Here is a 17,196-nt window from a genome sequence, read left to right on the forward strand (position 1 = left end):
CAAACCCTGAACTCTTGTTTGGTGGGAGATTTTTGGTTACTGGTTCAATTTCTTTACTGGTTATGTGTCTCTTCACATTTTCTACTTCTTCCTATTTCAATTTTAGTAGTTTATATGTTTCTAGGAATTTGTCCATTTCTTCCAGATTGCCCAATTTGTTGTCATATTATTGCTTATAATAGTTTCTTATTATTGTTTGTATTTCTTTGGTGTTGGTTGTGATCTCTCCCCTTTCATTTGTGATTTAATTTATTTGGGTCCTTTCCTTTTCCTTTTTGACCAGTCTGGCTAGGGGTTTATCAATTTTGTTAATTCCTTCAATGAACAAGCTCCTGTTTTTATGGATGTGTCCTACTGTTTTTTTCTTTTATTTGATTTCGATATCATTGATTTCTGTTCTAATCATTATGTCCCTTCTTCTTCTGGTTTTGGGCTTTATTTGTTGTTCTTTTCCCGGCTCCATTAGGTGTAACATTAGATTGTGTATTTGAGACCTTTATTCCTTCTTTAGGAAGGCCTAGATTGCTATATACTTCCCTCCTATGACTGCCTTTGCTTCACACCAGAGGTTTCGGACTGCTGTGTTCTTGTTTTCATTGGCTTCCATGTACTTTTTAATTTCCTCTTTAATTTCTTGGCTAACCTATTCATTCTTTAGTAGGATGTCTTTAATCTCCAAGTATTTATGGTCTTTCCAATTTTTTTTTGCTTGTGGTTGATTTCAAGTTTCATAGCATTATGGTCTGAAAATACACATGGTACGATATTGATCTTTTTTGTACTTGTTGAGGGCTGATTTGTGACCCAGTATGTGATCTATTCTGGAGAATGTTTCATGTGCACTTGAGAAAAATGTGCATTCTGCTGCTTTAGGATGGAATGTTCTAAATATATCTGTTAAGTCCATCTGGTCCAGTGTGTCATTCAAAGACATTATATCTTTGTTGATTTTCTGCCTAGATGATCTGTTTGTTGTAGTAAGTGGGGTATTGAAGTCCCCTACTATTATGGTATTAATGTCAATGAGTTTCTTTATGTTTGTGATTAATTGATTTATATATTTGCATGCTATCAAGTTGGGTGCATAAATATTTACAATTGTTAGATCTTCTTGGTGGATAGACCTCTTAATTATGATATAATGCCCTTCTTCATCTTTTATTACAGTCTTTATTCTAAAATCTAGTTTTTCTGATATAAGTATGGCTACTCCAGCTTTCTTTTGACATCCGTTAGCATGATAGATGGCTCTGCATCCCCTTACTTTCAATCTGCAGGTGTCTTTATGTCTAAAATGAGTCTTTTGCAGGCAGCATACAGACAGGTTGTGGTTTTTTTGTTTTTTGTCATTGTTGTCGTTTTTGTTTTTTTTTTATCCATCCTGATACTCTATGTCTTTTGATTGGAACATTTAGTGCATTTACATTCAGAGTGATTATTCAAAGATATGAATTTAGTGCCATTGTGTCACCTGTAGAGTTGGTTCTCTGGTGCTTTCTAGTCTTCTGGTCTTTGTCTTGTTTTGTTTTTCTCCATTCAAAGAGTTCCCCTTAAAATTTCTTGCAGGGCTAGTTTAGTGGTCATGAACTTCTTTAATTTTTGTTTGGGAAACTCTATCTTTCCTTCTATTCTGAATGACAGCTTTGTTGGATAAAGAATTCTTGGCTGCATATTTTTCTGATTCAGCACATTGAATACATCCTGCCACTCCTTTCTGGCCTGCCAAGTTTCTGTGGATAGGTCTGCTGCAAACCTTATCTGTCTTCCCTTGTAGGTTGAGGACTTTTTTCCCTTGCTGCCTTTGTAATTCTTTCCTTGTCTGTGTATTTTGTGGATTTGATTATGATATGCCTTGATGATGGTTAGTTTTTGTTGAATCTAATGGGAGTTCTCTGTGCTCCTTGGATTTTGATGTCTGTACCCTTTTCCTGATTAGGAAAGTTTCCAGCTATAGTTTGCTCATGTAAACCTTTTCCCCCTTTTTCTCTCTCTGTCTTCTCTGGGACTCCTATGATTCAAATGCTATTCATTTTTAATAAGTCACTGTGTTCTCTAAGTCTTGTATATTGATCTTTTTCCTTTGTTTCCCTCTTTTCTGCTTCATTATTTTCCATAATTTCATCTTCTATATCACTGACTAACTGCTCTATTTTGCCATCCTCGCTGTCATGGCATCCATTAGAGATTGAATCTTGGTTACAGCATGTTTAATTTTGGCATGACTAGCTTGTAGTTCTTTTATCTCCAAAGAAAGGGATTCTCTGGTGTCATCTATGCTTTTTTTTAACTCCAGCTAGTACTCTTATAATCGTGGTTTTAAATTCCAATTCAGACTTCTTACTTATATCAGTATTGATTAAATACATGGCTGTCATTTCTTCCTGTTCTTTCTTTTTTTTTTTTAATGTTTATTTATTTTTGATAGAGAGATAGAAATGGGGGGATGGGCAGAGAGAGAGGGAGAATTTGAAGCAGGCTCCAGTCTCTGAACAATCAGCATGGAGCCTGGCACAGGGCTCAAACCCACAATCTGCGAGATCATGACCTGAGCTGAAGTTGGATGCTTAACCAACTCAGCCACCCAGATGCCCCCTTCCTGTTCTTTCTTTTGGGGTGAATTCCTCCATCTTTTCACTTTGGAGGAAGAAAAAAAAATAATAAAATTAAAATTTAAAAATTAAAAAAAATCACAAATAAATCAAATAAAGGATGCAAGATCCTAGGTGTGTTTTGGTCTGCTTGTTGAGAGCAACTTGACAGAACAGAGAAAAAAGAGAAAGGAAAAACCTAGTTAAAATTTAAAAAAAAAATTAAATACTAAAATAGGATAAAATAAAATAAAGAAAGTAAAATAGAATAAAACAATTAAAAAATAAGAACATAAAAATAATTTTTTTTCTTTTGGTATCCAAGAAAGGGAAAGAAAAGAAAGAAAAAAGAAAACAACCTGAGCAAAAACAGAAGTGAAGAAAACGAATAAATAAAGGAGCCAGCAGACAGAATGAAAACTGAATGCAGTTACATCATTTCCCCTAGAAATGAAACTTTGAAGCACCCTATAGTCTGTAGACTAATCAGCAGATGGAAGGGATTTGTCCTGGTCTTTTGGGGGATGTACCACAGATGGGCAGGGCTTGGTGTAACAGCTCCCTTTTCCACTTGATGACACTGCATAGCTTATTGGGGTCAATCCCTGTGTGTATTCACACGCTAGAGGTGAAAATGGCTTCACCCAGTTCCTTACTCTTGGTGCAGGAATGCCACACCTTCACTGACCTGCGATCAGGCACCCCTCCTTTGTCTCAGGCCTCCGTCTATCCCACTTCTCCCCTATCCACGTCCAAGCTGTCTGCCTGCACCTCTCTCCAGAGTTTTATCTTAGATGGCATGTCAAAACTCCACACTTTAGAGACCCCTGTGGTTTGGATGCATGCAAATTCTCTGGGGAAAGTTCTCACTGAGCAGTGGCTGGTGTTGGCTTGTCTCAGAAAATGTTTGCACGATGGCACAGCAGCAGAGGTTTATGGTAAATCACCCCACACAGCCCTCTGTGGTTTGGTTTTGGTGCCCTCTGGCATCTTTGTTCCAGTGTCAGTAAACGTGGCTTCTCTCCAGGGTCCACTGGGAATTTTGCTAGTGGGAAGGCCATATGGCCTCTACTAAATGCACTCCAAGCAGGGAAACCGCTTCTCGCTGTGTGGCACATGGACCCCTCAGTCCCTGCTGCCTGCTACTGGGGATTAGCCCTGCTTCCTCACCAGAGCATCACCAGGCACTGAAATCTGAACCTTCAGACTCTGGACTCCACTGTTTATAGAATCCTGGTGCTATTGAAACTCTCTTCTTTCTCCCAAAGGTTTTGGGGAACAAGTTTCTTGTTCAGTCCACTGAGAGTGTTTTTACTCTTTCTCTCTTTCTCACCAGATACTTTTGGTGGGAGTGCTTTTCTTGCATGATCCTGTTGTGCTTTATTCTCTCCCTTTCTCTTTCTCTCTCTCTGTCCTCTCTCCATGAAAAGGGCTCCCTACCCTTCACAGGTCTTCCTCCTTCACCTCTCCACAACCATGTACCTGCCAAGCTCTGGCTCAAGTTATGCAGATTGTTGCATTAATCCTTAGATCTATTTCCAGGGTGGTCAAAATGGTTTGATGTTCATCTAGCTGTGTTTCAGGGATGGGACAAGCTCGGGGCCCCTATACTACTCCACTATCTTAACCCCCGACCAGTATTTTTAAAGCAATAAATTGTAAAAGCAATAAAAGCAGACTGGTGTTTATAATTTAACTTAATGTGCCTAAAGAGGAAAATAATTTTTTAAGAGATGAAATCCACCAGTTAGATCTATATCTCCTCATTATTATGAGGTATTTATTGAATACCTCCTGTGTGCAAAGAATTCTGGTAGGCTTTGGAATATGGAAGTCAAATTCTAAATAATTCAACCAGGCTGAAATGTGTTCAATGTAATGGTTGTATATTGCCTTAACAGAGTAGAGGCGAAATGTCCTAGCTATGTTATTAAATTGTAATTCTGAAGTGGTAAAGTAACAACTCACACTGCACCTATTTTTCTGAAAACTTGAGACAACTTAGTATTATAAATGTTTAAGAGCTCATTGATGAGCCAATGATAATAAAATTGGGAAGTATTAGTAATTAATAAGATAGGTATATTTCCATTTTAGTTAGAAAGACTCTTTTGGAGACTGAAGCTCTATCTCTGGAACTCTCTATTCAGAACATAAATTGATTGAGCTTCAACTCTAGGTTTCTGCAGTGTGGTCAGTCTAATGGTATAAGGATCTAACATCACCTGGATTTCCATGATACTTCTCTTAAAGGTATCATGCAGACACTCTACTGTGATCTGCTTGGCATTTTCTGTACTTTTCTTCCATCATCTAAATAATATTTTTAGTAATGGAACTCAAGATTTAATAACTTTCTTATCAGGTGATAGTAGTTTCTTTAAATCAAAACTGAACTCTCTAATCAAAATTCAAGTTTATAAATATTTTGGATGGATACCTTTTTAGGCCGACATGTAAATTCCAAATCTTTCTTTAGTCTTTGAAGCAATTATATACTTGTCAGAAGTAATTTTGTTTGCAAGATATTGGATCAGTAACCTGACTTGCTGAATGCAATGCACAATTATAAAACTTTTAAATAGGTAAAATTTTAGCTTTTATAAACATTTTATTTCTCTTTCAAAATATCAATATATTTCTGATAAAGTAAGGAAATGATAAATGGAGCTTAGTTCTAAATTCCAAAACCTGAATCTAGTTTCAGGGATATTTCTTATTTAATTTTAGCATGTCATTTAACTTTTGGAAGTTTGTCTCTTAATTGATAAAATAGAATAAAAATTATTTGCCATGGTTATACAACTTAGAGCTATTGCGAAGATAAAATATTGATTGTTAGAACACTTTGAAAACTTTAAAGCACTATCAAAAATGTGTGTGAATGTGTGTGTATGCTTAAGTGATAAAAATTAATAAATCCTTATTTGGTTTGAGTTATTATTTTTCAAGTGAAGGTTATCACTCTTTAGAAAGTTTGGGGAAAAAAACAGGGTATTGTGTTTGAGATTTTCTTTGAGTGACTTGAACAGAGCAAGGTATAACATTTAATTTACATTCTTGGAAAGACAGCAGCTGAAATTAACTCTGTCAGGACTCGAACATCGGCTCTGAAGAAACAATGGTATTGTACATCTGGCATTCCACACTTTCTGAAACCCTTTCAATCTTCAAGGATTTTATAAATGTCAACCAATTCATCCCAGTTTTGCTTCTTAATGTCTTGTGTAAAATTGGTGTGCCTTAGGGCTCCAAGTACATTGCCACATATGCATTGTTTCTTTTTTTTTTTTATTTTTTTTATTTATTTATTTTTTTAATATATGAAATTTACTGTCAAATTGGTTTCCATACAACACCCAGTGCTCATCCCAAAAGGTGCCCTCCTCAATACCCATCACCCACCCTGCCCTCCCTCCCACCCCCCATCAACCCTCAGTTTGTTCTCAGTTTTTAACAGTCTCTTATGCTTTGGCTCTCTCCCACTCTAACCTCTTTTTTTTTTTTTTTCTTTCCTTCCCCTCCCCCATGGGTTTCTGTTATGTTTCTCAGGATCCACATAAGAGTGAAACCATATGGTATCTGTCTTTCTCTGTATGGCTTATTTCACTTAGCATCACACTCTCCAGTTCCATCCATGTTGCTACAAAAGGCCATATTTCATTTTTTCTCATTGCCACGTAGTATTCCATTGTGTATATAAACCACAATTTCTTTATCCATTCATCAGTTGATGGACATTTAGGCTCTTTCCATAATTTGGCTATTGTTGAGAGTGCCGCTATAAACATTGGGGTACAGGTGCCCCTATGCATCAGTACTCCTGTATCCCTTGGATAAATTCCTAGCAGTGCTATTGCTGGGTCATAGGGTAGGTCTATTTTTAATTTTCTGAGGAACCTCCACACTGCTTTCCAGAGCGGCTGCACCAATTTGCATTCCCACCAACAGTGCAAGAGGGTTCCTGTTTCTCCACATCCTCTCCAGCATCTATAGTCTCCTGATTTCTTCATTTTGGCCACTCTGACTGGCGTGAGGTGGTATCTGAGTGTGGTTTTGATTTGTATTTCCCTGATAAGGAGCGACGTTGAGCATCTTTTCATGTGCCTGTTGGCCATCTGGATGTCTTCTTTAGAGAAGTGTCTATTCATGTTTTCTGCCCATTTCTTCACTGGGTTATTTGTTTTTCGGGTGTGGAGTTTGATGAGCTCTTTATAGATTTTGGATACTAGCCCTTTGTCTGATGTGTCATTTGCAAATATCTTTTCCCATTCCGTTGGTTGCCTTTTAGTTTTGTTGGTTGTTTCCTTTGCTGTGCAGAAGCTTTTTATCTTCATAAGGTCCCAGTAATTCACTTTTGCTTTTAATTCCCTTGCCTTTGGGGATGTGCCGAGTAAGAGATTGCTACGGCTGAGGTCAGAGAGGTCTTTTCCTGCTTTCTCCTCTAAGGTTTTGATGGTTTCCTGTCTCACATTCAGGTCCTTTATCCATTTTGAGTTTATTTTTGTGAATGGTGTGAGAAAGTGGTCTAGTTTCAACCTTCTGCATGTTGCTGTCCAGTTCTCCCAGCACCATTTGTTAAAGAGACTGTCTTTTTTCCATTGGATGTTCTTTCCTGCTTTGTCAAAGATGAGTTGGCCATACGTTTGTGGGTCTAGTTCTGGGGTTTCTATTCTATTCCATTGGTCTATGTGTCTGTTTTTATGCCAATACCATGCTGTCTTGATGATGACAGCTTTGTAGTAGAGGCTAAAGTTTGGGATTGTGATGCCTCCTGCTTTGGTCTTCTTCTTCAAAATTACTTTAGCTATTCGGGGCCTTTTGTGGTTCCATATGAATTTTAGGATTGCTTGTTCTAGTTTCGAGAAGAATGCTGGTGCAATTTTGATTGGGATTGCATTGAATGTGTAGATAGCTTTGGGTAGTATTGACATTTTGACAATATTTATTCTTCCAATCCATGAGCAGGGAATGTCTTTCCATTTCTTTATATCTTCTTCAATTACCTGCATAAGCTTTCTATAGTTTTCAGCATACAGATCTTTTACATCTTTGGTTAGATTTATTCCTAGGTATTTTATGCTTCTTGGTGCAATTGTGAATGGGATCAGTTTCTTCATTTGTCTTTCTGTTGCTTCATTGTTAGTGTATAAGAATGCAACTGATTTCTGCACATTGATTTTGTATCCTGCAACTTTGCTGAATTCATGTATCAGTTCTAGCAGACTTTTGGTGGAGTCTATCGGATTTTCCATGTATAATATCATGTCATCTGCAAAAAGCGAAAGCTTGACTTCATCTTTGCCAATTTTGATGCCTTTGATTTCCTTTTGTTGTCTGATTGCTGATGCTAGAACTTCCAGCACTATATTAAACAACAGCGGTGACAGTGGGCATCCCTGTCGTGTTCCTGATCTCAGGGAAAAAGCTCTCAGTTTTTCCCCGTTGAGGATGATGTTAGCTGTGGGCTTTTCATAAATGGCCTTTATGATCTTTAAGTATGTTCCTTCTATCCCGACTTTCTCAAGGGTTTTTATTAAGAAAGGGTGCTGGATTTTGTCAAAGGCCTTTTCTGCATCGATTGACAGGATCATATGGTTCTTCTCTTTTTTTTTGTTAATGTGATGTATCACGTTGATCGATTTGCGAGTGTTGAACCAGCCCTGCATCCCAGGAATGAATCCCACTTGATCATGGTGAATAATTCTTTTTATATGCTGTTGAATTCGATTTGCTAGTATCTTATTAAGAATTTTTGCATCCATATTCATCAGGGATATTGGCCTGTAGTTCTCTTTTTTTACTGGGTCTCTGTCTGGTTTAGGAATCAAAGTAATACTGGCTTCATAGAATGAGTCTGGAAGTTTTCCTTCCCTTTCTATTTCTTGGAATAGCTTGAGAAGGATAGGTATTATCTCTGCTTTAAATGTCTGGTAGAACTCCCCTGGGAAGCCATCTGGTCCTGGACTCTTATTTGTTGGGAGATTTTTGATAACCGATTCAATTTCTTCGCTGGTTATGGGTCTGTTCAAGCTTTCTATTTCCTCCTGATTGAGTTTTGGAAGAGTGTGGGTGTTTAGAAATTTGTCCATTTCTTCCAGGTTGTCCAATTTGCTGGCATATAATTTTTCATAGTATTCCCTGATAATTGTTTGTATCTCTGAGGGATTGGTTGTAATCATTCCATTTTCATTCATGATTTTATCTATTTGGGTCATCTCCCTTTTCTTTTTGAGAAGCCTGGCTAGAGGTTTGTCAATTTTGTTTATTTTTTCAAAAAACCAACTCTTGGTTTCGTTGATCTGCTCTACAGTTTTTTTAGATTCTATATTGTTTATTTCTGCTCTGATCTTTATTATTTCTCTTCTTCTGCTGGGTTTAGGCTGCCTTTGCTGTTCTGCTTCTATTTCCTTTAGGTGTGCTGTTAGGTTTTGTATTGGGGATTTTTCTTGTTTCTTGAGATAGGCCTGGATTGCAATGTATTTTCCTCTCAGGACTGCCTTCGCTGCATCCCAAAGCGTTTGGATTGTTGTATTTTCATTTTCGTTTGTTTCCATATATATTTTAATTTCTTCTCTAATTGCCTGGTTGACCCACTCATTCGTTAGTAGGGTGTTCTTTAACCTCCATGCTTTTGGAGGTTTTCCAGACTTTTTCCTGTGGTTGATTTCAAGCTTCATAGCATTGTGGTCTGAAAGTATGCATGGTATAATTTCAATTCTTGTAAACTTATGAAGGGCTGTTTTGTGACCCAGTATATGATCTATCTTGGAGAATGTTCCATGTGCACTCGAGAAGAAAGTATATTCTGTTGCTTTGGGATGCAGAGTTCTAAATATAACTGTCAAGTCCATCTGATCCAATGTATCATTCAGGGCCCTTGTTTCTTTATTGACTGTGTGTCTAGATGATCTATCCATTTCTGTAAGTGGGGTGTTAAAGTCCCCTGCAATGACCACATTCTTATCAATAAGGTTGCTTATGTTTATGAGTAATTGTTTTATATATCTGGGGGCTCGGGTATTTGGCGCATAGACATTTATAATAGTTAGCTCTTCCTGGTGGATAGACCCTGTGATTATTATATAATGCCCTTCTTCATCTCTTGTTACAGCCTTTAATTTAAAGTCTAGTTTGTCTGATATAAGTATGGCTACTCCAGCTTTCTTTTGGCTTCCAGGAGCATGATAAATAGTTCTCCATCCCCTCACTCTCAATCTAAAGGTGTCCTCAGATCTAAAATGAGTCTCTTGTAGACAGCAAATAGATGGGTCTTGTTTTTTTATCCATTCTGATACCCTATGTCTTTTAGTTGGCGCATTTAATCCATTTACATTCAGTGTTATTATAGAAAGATATGGGTTTAGAGTCATTGTGATGTCTGTATGTTTTATGCTTGTAGTGATGTCTCTGGTACTTTGTCTCACAGGATCCCCCTTAGGATCTCTTGTAGGGCTGGTTTCGTGGTGACAAATTCCTTCAGTTTTTGTTTGTTTGGGAAGACCTTTATCTCTCCTTCTATTCTAAATGACAGACTTGCTGGATAAAGGATTCTCGGCTGCATATTTTTTCTGTTTAGCACACTGTAGATATCGTGCCAAGCCTTTCTGGCCTGCCAAGTTTCAAAGGAGAGATCAGTCACGAGTCTTATAGGTCTCCCTTTATATGTGAGGGCACGTTTATCCCTTGCTGCTTTCAGAATTTTCTCTTTATCCTTGTATTTTGCCAGTTTCACTATGATATGTCGTGCAGAAGATCGATTCAAGTTACGTCTGAAGGGAGTTCTCTGTGCCTCTTGGATTTCAATGCCTTTTTCCTTCCCCAGTTCAGGGAAGTTCTCAGCTATAATTTGTTCAAGTACCCCTTCAGCACCTTTCCCTCTCTCTTCCTCCTCTGGGATACCCATTATGCGTATATTATTTTTTTTTTAGTGTGTCACTTAGTTCCCTAATTTTCCCCTCATACTCCTGGATTTTTTTATCTCTCTTTCTTTCAGCTTCCTCTTTCTCCATAACTTTATCTTCTAGTTCACCTATTCTCTCCTCTGCCTCTTCAAGCCGAGCCATTGTGGTTTCCATTTTGTTTTGCATTTCGTTTAAAGCGTTTTTCAACTCCTCGTGACTGTTCCTTAGTCCCTCGATCTTTATGGCAAGAGATTCTCTGCTGTCCTGTATACTGTTTTCAAGCCCAGCGATTAATTTTATGACTATTATTCTAAATTCACTTTCTGTTATATTATTTAAATCCTTTTTGATCAGTTCATTAGCTGTTGTTATTTCCTGGAGATTCTTCTGAGGGGAATTCTTCCGTTTGGTCATTTTGGAGAGTCCCTGGCGTGGTGAGGACCTGCAGTGCACTTCCCCTGTGCTGTGGTGTATAACTGGAGTTAGTGGGCGGGGCCGCAGTCCGACCGGATGTCTGCCCCCAGCCCACTGCTGGGGCCACAGTCAGACTGGTGTGTGCCTTCTCTTCCCCTCTCCTAGGGGTGGGATTCACTGTGGGGTGGCGTGTCCCGTCTGGGCTACTTGCACACTGCCAGGCTTGTGTTGCTGGGGATCTGGCGTATTAGCTGGGGTGGGTAGGCAAGGTGCACGGGGGGGGGGGGGGGGAGGGGCAGGCTTAGCTCGCTTCTCCTTAGGTGATCCACTTCAGGAGGAGGCCTGTGGCAGCGGGAGGGAGTCAGATCCGCTGCCGGAGGTTTGGCTCCGCAGAAGCACAGAGTTGGGTGTTTGCGCGGAGCGAGCACGTTCCCTGGCAGGAACTGGTTCCCTTTGGGATTTTGGCTGGGGGATGGGCGGGGGAGATGGCGCTGGCGCCTTTGTTCCCCGCCAAGCTGAGCTCTGCCGTCCGGGGGCTCAGCAGCTCTCCCTCCCTTTGTCCTCCAGCCTTCCCGCTTTCCAAGCAGAGCTGTTAACTTATGACCTCCCAGACGCTAAGTCGCGCTTGCTGTCGGAACACAGTCTGTCCGGCCCCTCCGCTTTTGCCAGCCAGACTCGGGGGCTCTGCTTGGCCGGCGAGCCGCCCCTCCGCCCCGGCTCCCTCCCGCCAGTCCGTGGAGCGTGCACCGTCTCGTCGCCGCCCTTCCTACCCTCTTCCGTGGGCCTCTAGTCTGCGCTTGACTCCTGAGACTCCCTTCTGCTAATCCTCTGGCGGTTCTCTGGGTTCTTTAGGCAGGTGTAGGTGGAATCTAAGTGATCGGCCGGACGCGCTGTGAGCCCCGCGTCCTCCTACGCCGCCATCTTCCACATATGCATTGTTTCAAAATTAATTTCATACAGAGTCACACTCTCCAACATAAAAGAGACCTAAAGGTAAATGTTATTTATGAAGTCAAATTTAAATAACACCATGCGTCTTTCATATGAGTGACTCAAACTCTGATTCAAGAAGAAGAAACATTGGCCAAAATTTTTGTTCTGCATGGTAACCCAGAAAAATTCGACATCTTGTTCTTATGATTTTGCACTATGTTCGGATTCCCTGCATTGAATTAATTTTTAAACATATATGCAATAGAAATGCCGCATTACTAATGCTTTTCAGGGGTGTCATTCAGAAAACACGAATGTACAAAATTAAAAAAAATAATGATAAATGTTATAAAAGTTCATGTCATTTTCTTAAAATGATTATTGGGATACATTTGAAGAAATCTGACATGTCTGCCTCTCTTCCTTAGGCTTCTTTACCTGCAACAACTGACCTTCCGGAGTTTTTTATTGCTTCTTATAAATGGCCTGGATGGACTCATGGCCCATTGGATCAAAAAAATTGTGCTGCATCATGGGCATTTTCTACTGCAAGTAATAAAGTCATTTTGATTACTTCATTCTAATTCTCCCTTTGATTCAAGATTCTGGGACAGTAGTTAAAAGATTTTTAAATTTAGAATATTTAAATGTTAACATTTGGTCAATTTAAATAAAGTTTTATTCTGACCAGAGAAAGCAACCTGAAGATTATATAAATATCCATTTTCACTCTGAAAATTGGTCTTGATTTTTAGGGTATAATTTTAAATGGAGAATAAATCAAACGAACAACAAAGAAAAGTTTCCAAAATTTGTTTGTCCTTTGAGAGTTAAATCCACATGATAAGAGTAGAAGATACCTCTTTATTCATAGTATTATGGGTAATATTAATATGAACTTTCACATACCTACGTAATTATCCTATTCTTTTCTCTTTATACAATTTGCAATAATATGCTTAATTATTAAACTACTTTGATGTAAGGAAACACTTCAGAACAAAATAATAATGGATTAAATAGGTTTTATCTCATCTGAGATAAAAGCAAATTTGTAGCTTCTGACTCTAAATTGATAAGAGTAGTTTCCAAATTAATATTGCTGTTACTTCAAAAGTGTAAGGAATACTTCTTTTATAGCTACTTTCATATAAGTTCACAAGTCCAGTAAATCAATACTCAGGTTAATTTCAAGATTTAGTCTCTAAATTATCCTCAAAGGAGTGTTGGTTAGATTCCAGCAAATAACATAAGCCTAACATGATGTTGGTTGGCTACTATCAAAGATCTTTATAAAACTATGTTCTAGGCTTTGAAGATGATTCCAAGAATTGTAAAAGCATTGTAAAATAAGAGCATAGGCTCTTAGAGAAGTCAGCTCTGAAGGGTCATACTCCTTGGGACAGAAAAGTACTGATAAATTGGTCCACATATCACTGCTTCATAGTATCAGCTAATTTGTTTTAGAAATGATGCCTTTCGCCAGGCTTACCTCTGGAATGGCTCCATCTGTTAAGTCTATGCTACTTCCTACTCTAGAACAAATGCTCCCTGGATTTCTGATATTTGTCCTTGCTTGTTAGGGATCCGCATGGAGGACCTATTTGAGACTTGTTTCACATGGGTGGAAAAATATTTAATAATATAAATATTTTATCATTTTATGTTCATGTGGTTCATGTATTACACCTCTTAGGTGATGTGTAAGAATTTTGCTTTAAATTTAAGTTAGACTGGAATTTCTGAAGATGTCTTAGAAAAGATATTGGTGGTTAGATAGTGACAGCAACTTGCTAGGCTGATTTGAATGGTGTATTTTGGTGTCCCCTAGTCACAGCCCCAGAGATGGGCTCAGGCCAGGGCTAACTCTGGATTTGTCCCCCTTCCTAATATACCAAAATACCAGGAAGAGGGTTTTCAACACTTTTGTGGTTTCAGATGCAATGGTTTTATATCCTGTGTATTCAGTATGACAAATCAGGCACATATTATTTGTTTATTTATTGTTTTGAGTGTGTTAAGCATAGCAAAGAGTAAACTAGATTCTCTTAAAGATCTAGAAAATTATGACAGAAGATATAGTTACAATAAAAACGTGTTTTTGCAAAGAATCTAAAAACTATAAAATGGAATAAATAAGATATTTAAAAATAAACACATATGAAACAATAGTTATGCAACCAACAAAATTCAAGCAAGATTCAGAAGCTGAAGTGGTGAAGGAGTTTGGAATGGCAGGGGTGATACCTGTCACAGAGCAAATGTAGAGAGAGAGTAAAATAAGCAGGTCAAATGATAGGGTGTCTCACGGGTAAAGGCCAATAAAAGTTTTCACAAGGAGGTGGAAAACAATTTGCTGAACTGAGCCATTCTTAAGTCTGACTTATTTTAACTATTTCAAGTTAATTTGTACTAAACATTCACTGAGGTTCAGAAATGTCTGTATAAGAGGAACATACTGTGTCCAATTGGAATTCAAAATATTTATCCTTGAGTTGAAATCTACAGATTCATAGGGCTAGAAGGAATCTTAGAGGTCACATTTTTCAAGCTTCTGGTTTTATAAAATAGGCACAAATAGATAAAATGACCTACCCAATCTCAGAAATGATCCTGGAAGCCAGGTTACTGACTCCTTGACTACTGTTGTCAAAGTGTTCTTTGAACTGGAGAATAGTTACACTAATATTTTCAAGTTTACATTTGATTCTGAGCCCTGTACTGAAAGTCAAAGCATCATAAAATTTCTATTTTCTTCAATGAAATAGGAATTATTTCCTTGAGAATAGCAGAGGTGATAGTAGAATGTCATTTTCTCTTATGAAATTTATCCCAACACAGTAAGAGATGGGAATTGAGAAGGAAGTAGGAGGTTATAGATTGGACAGATACTGAGCATTTAAAATGTACCAGCAATTGCATTACAGAATTATACATATGCTATAGTTACATAAAAACCACGTACATACAGAAATACATATGTAAGTGAATTATTTAAAAATGAATTATTTTAGGATAATTCTAAATTAGCACCTTGAGAAATTCCATTATATGGACAAGTTTGATGAGCAAAAGCTATAACATCTCCTGAAAACATTGGATGGATAGAAGAAAGCCTATGGCATTGTTGCCTTTAAATAAAAGTAAGTTTAAATATCAAGAACAAACTATACCAGCCATCCAAGAACAACAAAAATTTGTACCAAAATGGCACCCATCCCAATTTTCTCATGATCTTGTCATTCTTATTAGTTTATCGAGGTAACATAATTGAAATGATAATGGATTATCATTTTGTCCAATGGTGGATTAATTTCCCTAGCCTATTATTCTATGAGGGTATCATTATGATTTTTGTTCATCACTGTAATTTCTGGTACTTAGTTCAGTGCCTATCACCTAGCAGGCAGCCAGTAATATGTTGGGAAAAGGAATGAACTGATTAGCCACAACCATGCTAGAGAATTTTATATCGATATAAATTTATACCATGTATAAATAAGGTGAATTATGCTCTGTAGTTTTTAGATATTGTATAAGATTTATATAAGTATGGATTAGTTTATGAATGGTTTCCCAAGTGGTTAACATGGACACCAGTTTAAAAACCAAGGATTCAATTCATTCCAATATATCATATTAATATGGATGAATTTCCAGTTAATATTTCTATAAGCTTTTCTGATTTCCTCAGTTTAGTTTCACTCATTTCAAAAGTTATATATTTATCCATGACTATACATGAGGTACAGGAGATAGAAATGTAACTGAGATGTGATTCTTGCCCTCAAGGAGTTATACTTGAAAGATTCCTTAATGAAAAATTCATAAGTATATAGAACGTGAAAGGAACAACGAACTAGAAAAGAACAAGGAACTAGAAAAGTCTTTGAATTTAATAAGACGATTGAGCAATACCACAACTGGATAAAAATTATGACCAAAATTATGACCCTGTTGACTTTGCTGGTATGCATGATATATTAAGGACATTGGCCTTAATTTTAAATTATATAAAGCTCTGGCAACTAGGATTCAAAAAAAAAAAGGCTATGTAAATTATTAAAAATGTCATATGCCCTTTGAATATTAATCACTATTCTGTTTGAAACAGGTGTGGCAGCTGACCGAATAGCAATTCAGTCCAAAGGTCGATACACAGCTAATCTATCCCCTCAGAATTTGATCTCTTGCTGTCCCAAGAACCGTCACGGATGCAATAGTGGAAGCATCGATAGGGCTTGGTGGTTCCTGAGAAAACGTGGGTAAATAGCTGCCCAACATGTTTGTAGTATTCTTCTGAGTTCTGTTCGGAGTTAAAAGAAGGAAACAAATGAATGTTAAGATTTTACCAAAAAACATATGTGCTACACGTATATAAATGCCTGTATTACATTTAAATATACACTGTATTTGGTGTCTACTAAGATTATAAGCTATTGGAAGCCATTACTTGAAGAATGTATATATTTCCTGGCCAAATGAATAGAAGGATTCAAGGAAGCATTGTCTCCTGGTTGCTCTGAGCCAAATGGCTTTACTGAGTCCCCACGGGAATAGAGTAGTTGATATTGCTCATACCTCTGCCGAGTCTTCATTTACCCAGGTAGATGGGTAATGCCAGGGAAAAATTAGATTAAGAACGAGATGAATAAAATTAGTAATTTATCGTTGGGTTACCATTCCATTTAATGAGGAAAGGCAGGTTGTTTTTTATGTATCTCATGTAATCTGATACCTGCTGCACAAGGGCTAATCTACTTAAAACCCAAGTTATCAAGGTAAGGACACTGCAGCTGATAACGAGTAGTGTACATATGTATTGCTCACCTGTATTTGTATCATCCACTGAGTGCTCTTGGTTTGCTCTAGACCAGTCAGGTAGTATGAAAGCGTGGGTGTCAGATATTGATGGGTGGCAATAAATTTCTTTAAAAATTTTTCATGCATGTTGCTTAATAAGGTGGTGCTTCGAATGGACAACTTGGACTGATACCTTTTGGTACAGTGGTGCTTGATTGGCTTCTGTTTTTTTTTTTTTTTTTTTTTTTTTTTAATTTATTTTTGGGACAGAGAGAGACAGAGCATGAACGGGGAAGGGGCAGAGAGAGAGGGAGACACAGAATCGGAAACAGGCTCCAGGCTCCGAGCCATCAGCCCAGAGCCTGATGCGGGGCTCGAACTCACGGACCGCGAGATCGTGACCTGGCTGAAGTCGGACGCTTAACCGACTCTGCCATCCAGGCGCCCCAATTGGCTTCTGTTTTACACTGTGGCAAAAATTAACACCCTTTAGAAGCTTCCAAACATAAATGAACTTTGAGACCAAACTAAATCTTACTGTATTGGTCTGCTTA

At 38.0% G+C, this 17,196-nt stretch overlaps 1 protein-coding gene across 1 annotated transcript in view; it reads left to right on the top strand.

Annotated features, from left to right (window-relative positions):
• TINAG (tubulointerstitial nephritis antigen) overlaps positions 1 to 17,196 on the top strand; it is a 94,794-nt gene that overhangs the window by 24,166 nt on the left and 53,432 nt on the right. Inside the window, exons 5-6 of the mRNA XM_049653844.1 lie at positions 12,268 to 12,391; positions 15,954 to 16,104. Of these exons, the coding sequence (XP_049509801.1) occupies positions 12,268 to 12,391; positions 15,954 to 16,104 (275 nt within the window). The remainder of the gene's footprint in view (positions 1 to 12,267; positions 12,392 to 15,953; positions 16,105 to 17,196) is intronic.

This window comes from Panthera uncia, assembly GCF_023721935.1.
Source record: "Panthera uncia isolate 11264 chromosome B2 unlocalized genomic scaffold, Puncia_PCG_1.0 HiC_scaffold_24, whole genome shotgun sequence".
NCBI classification, from domain to species: domain Eukaryota; kingdom Metazoa; phylum Chordata; class Mammalia; order Carnivora; family Felidae; genus Panthera; species Panthera uncia.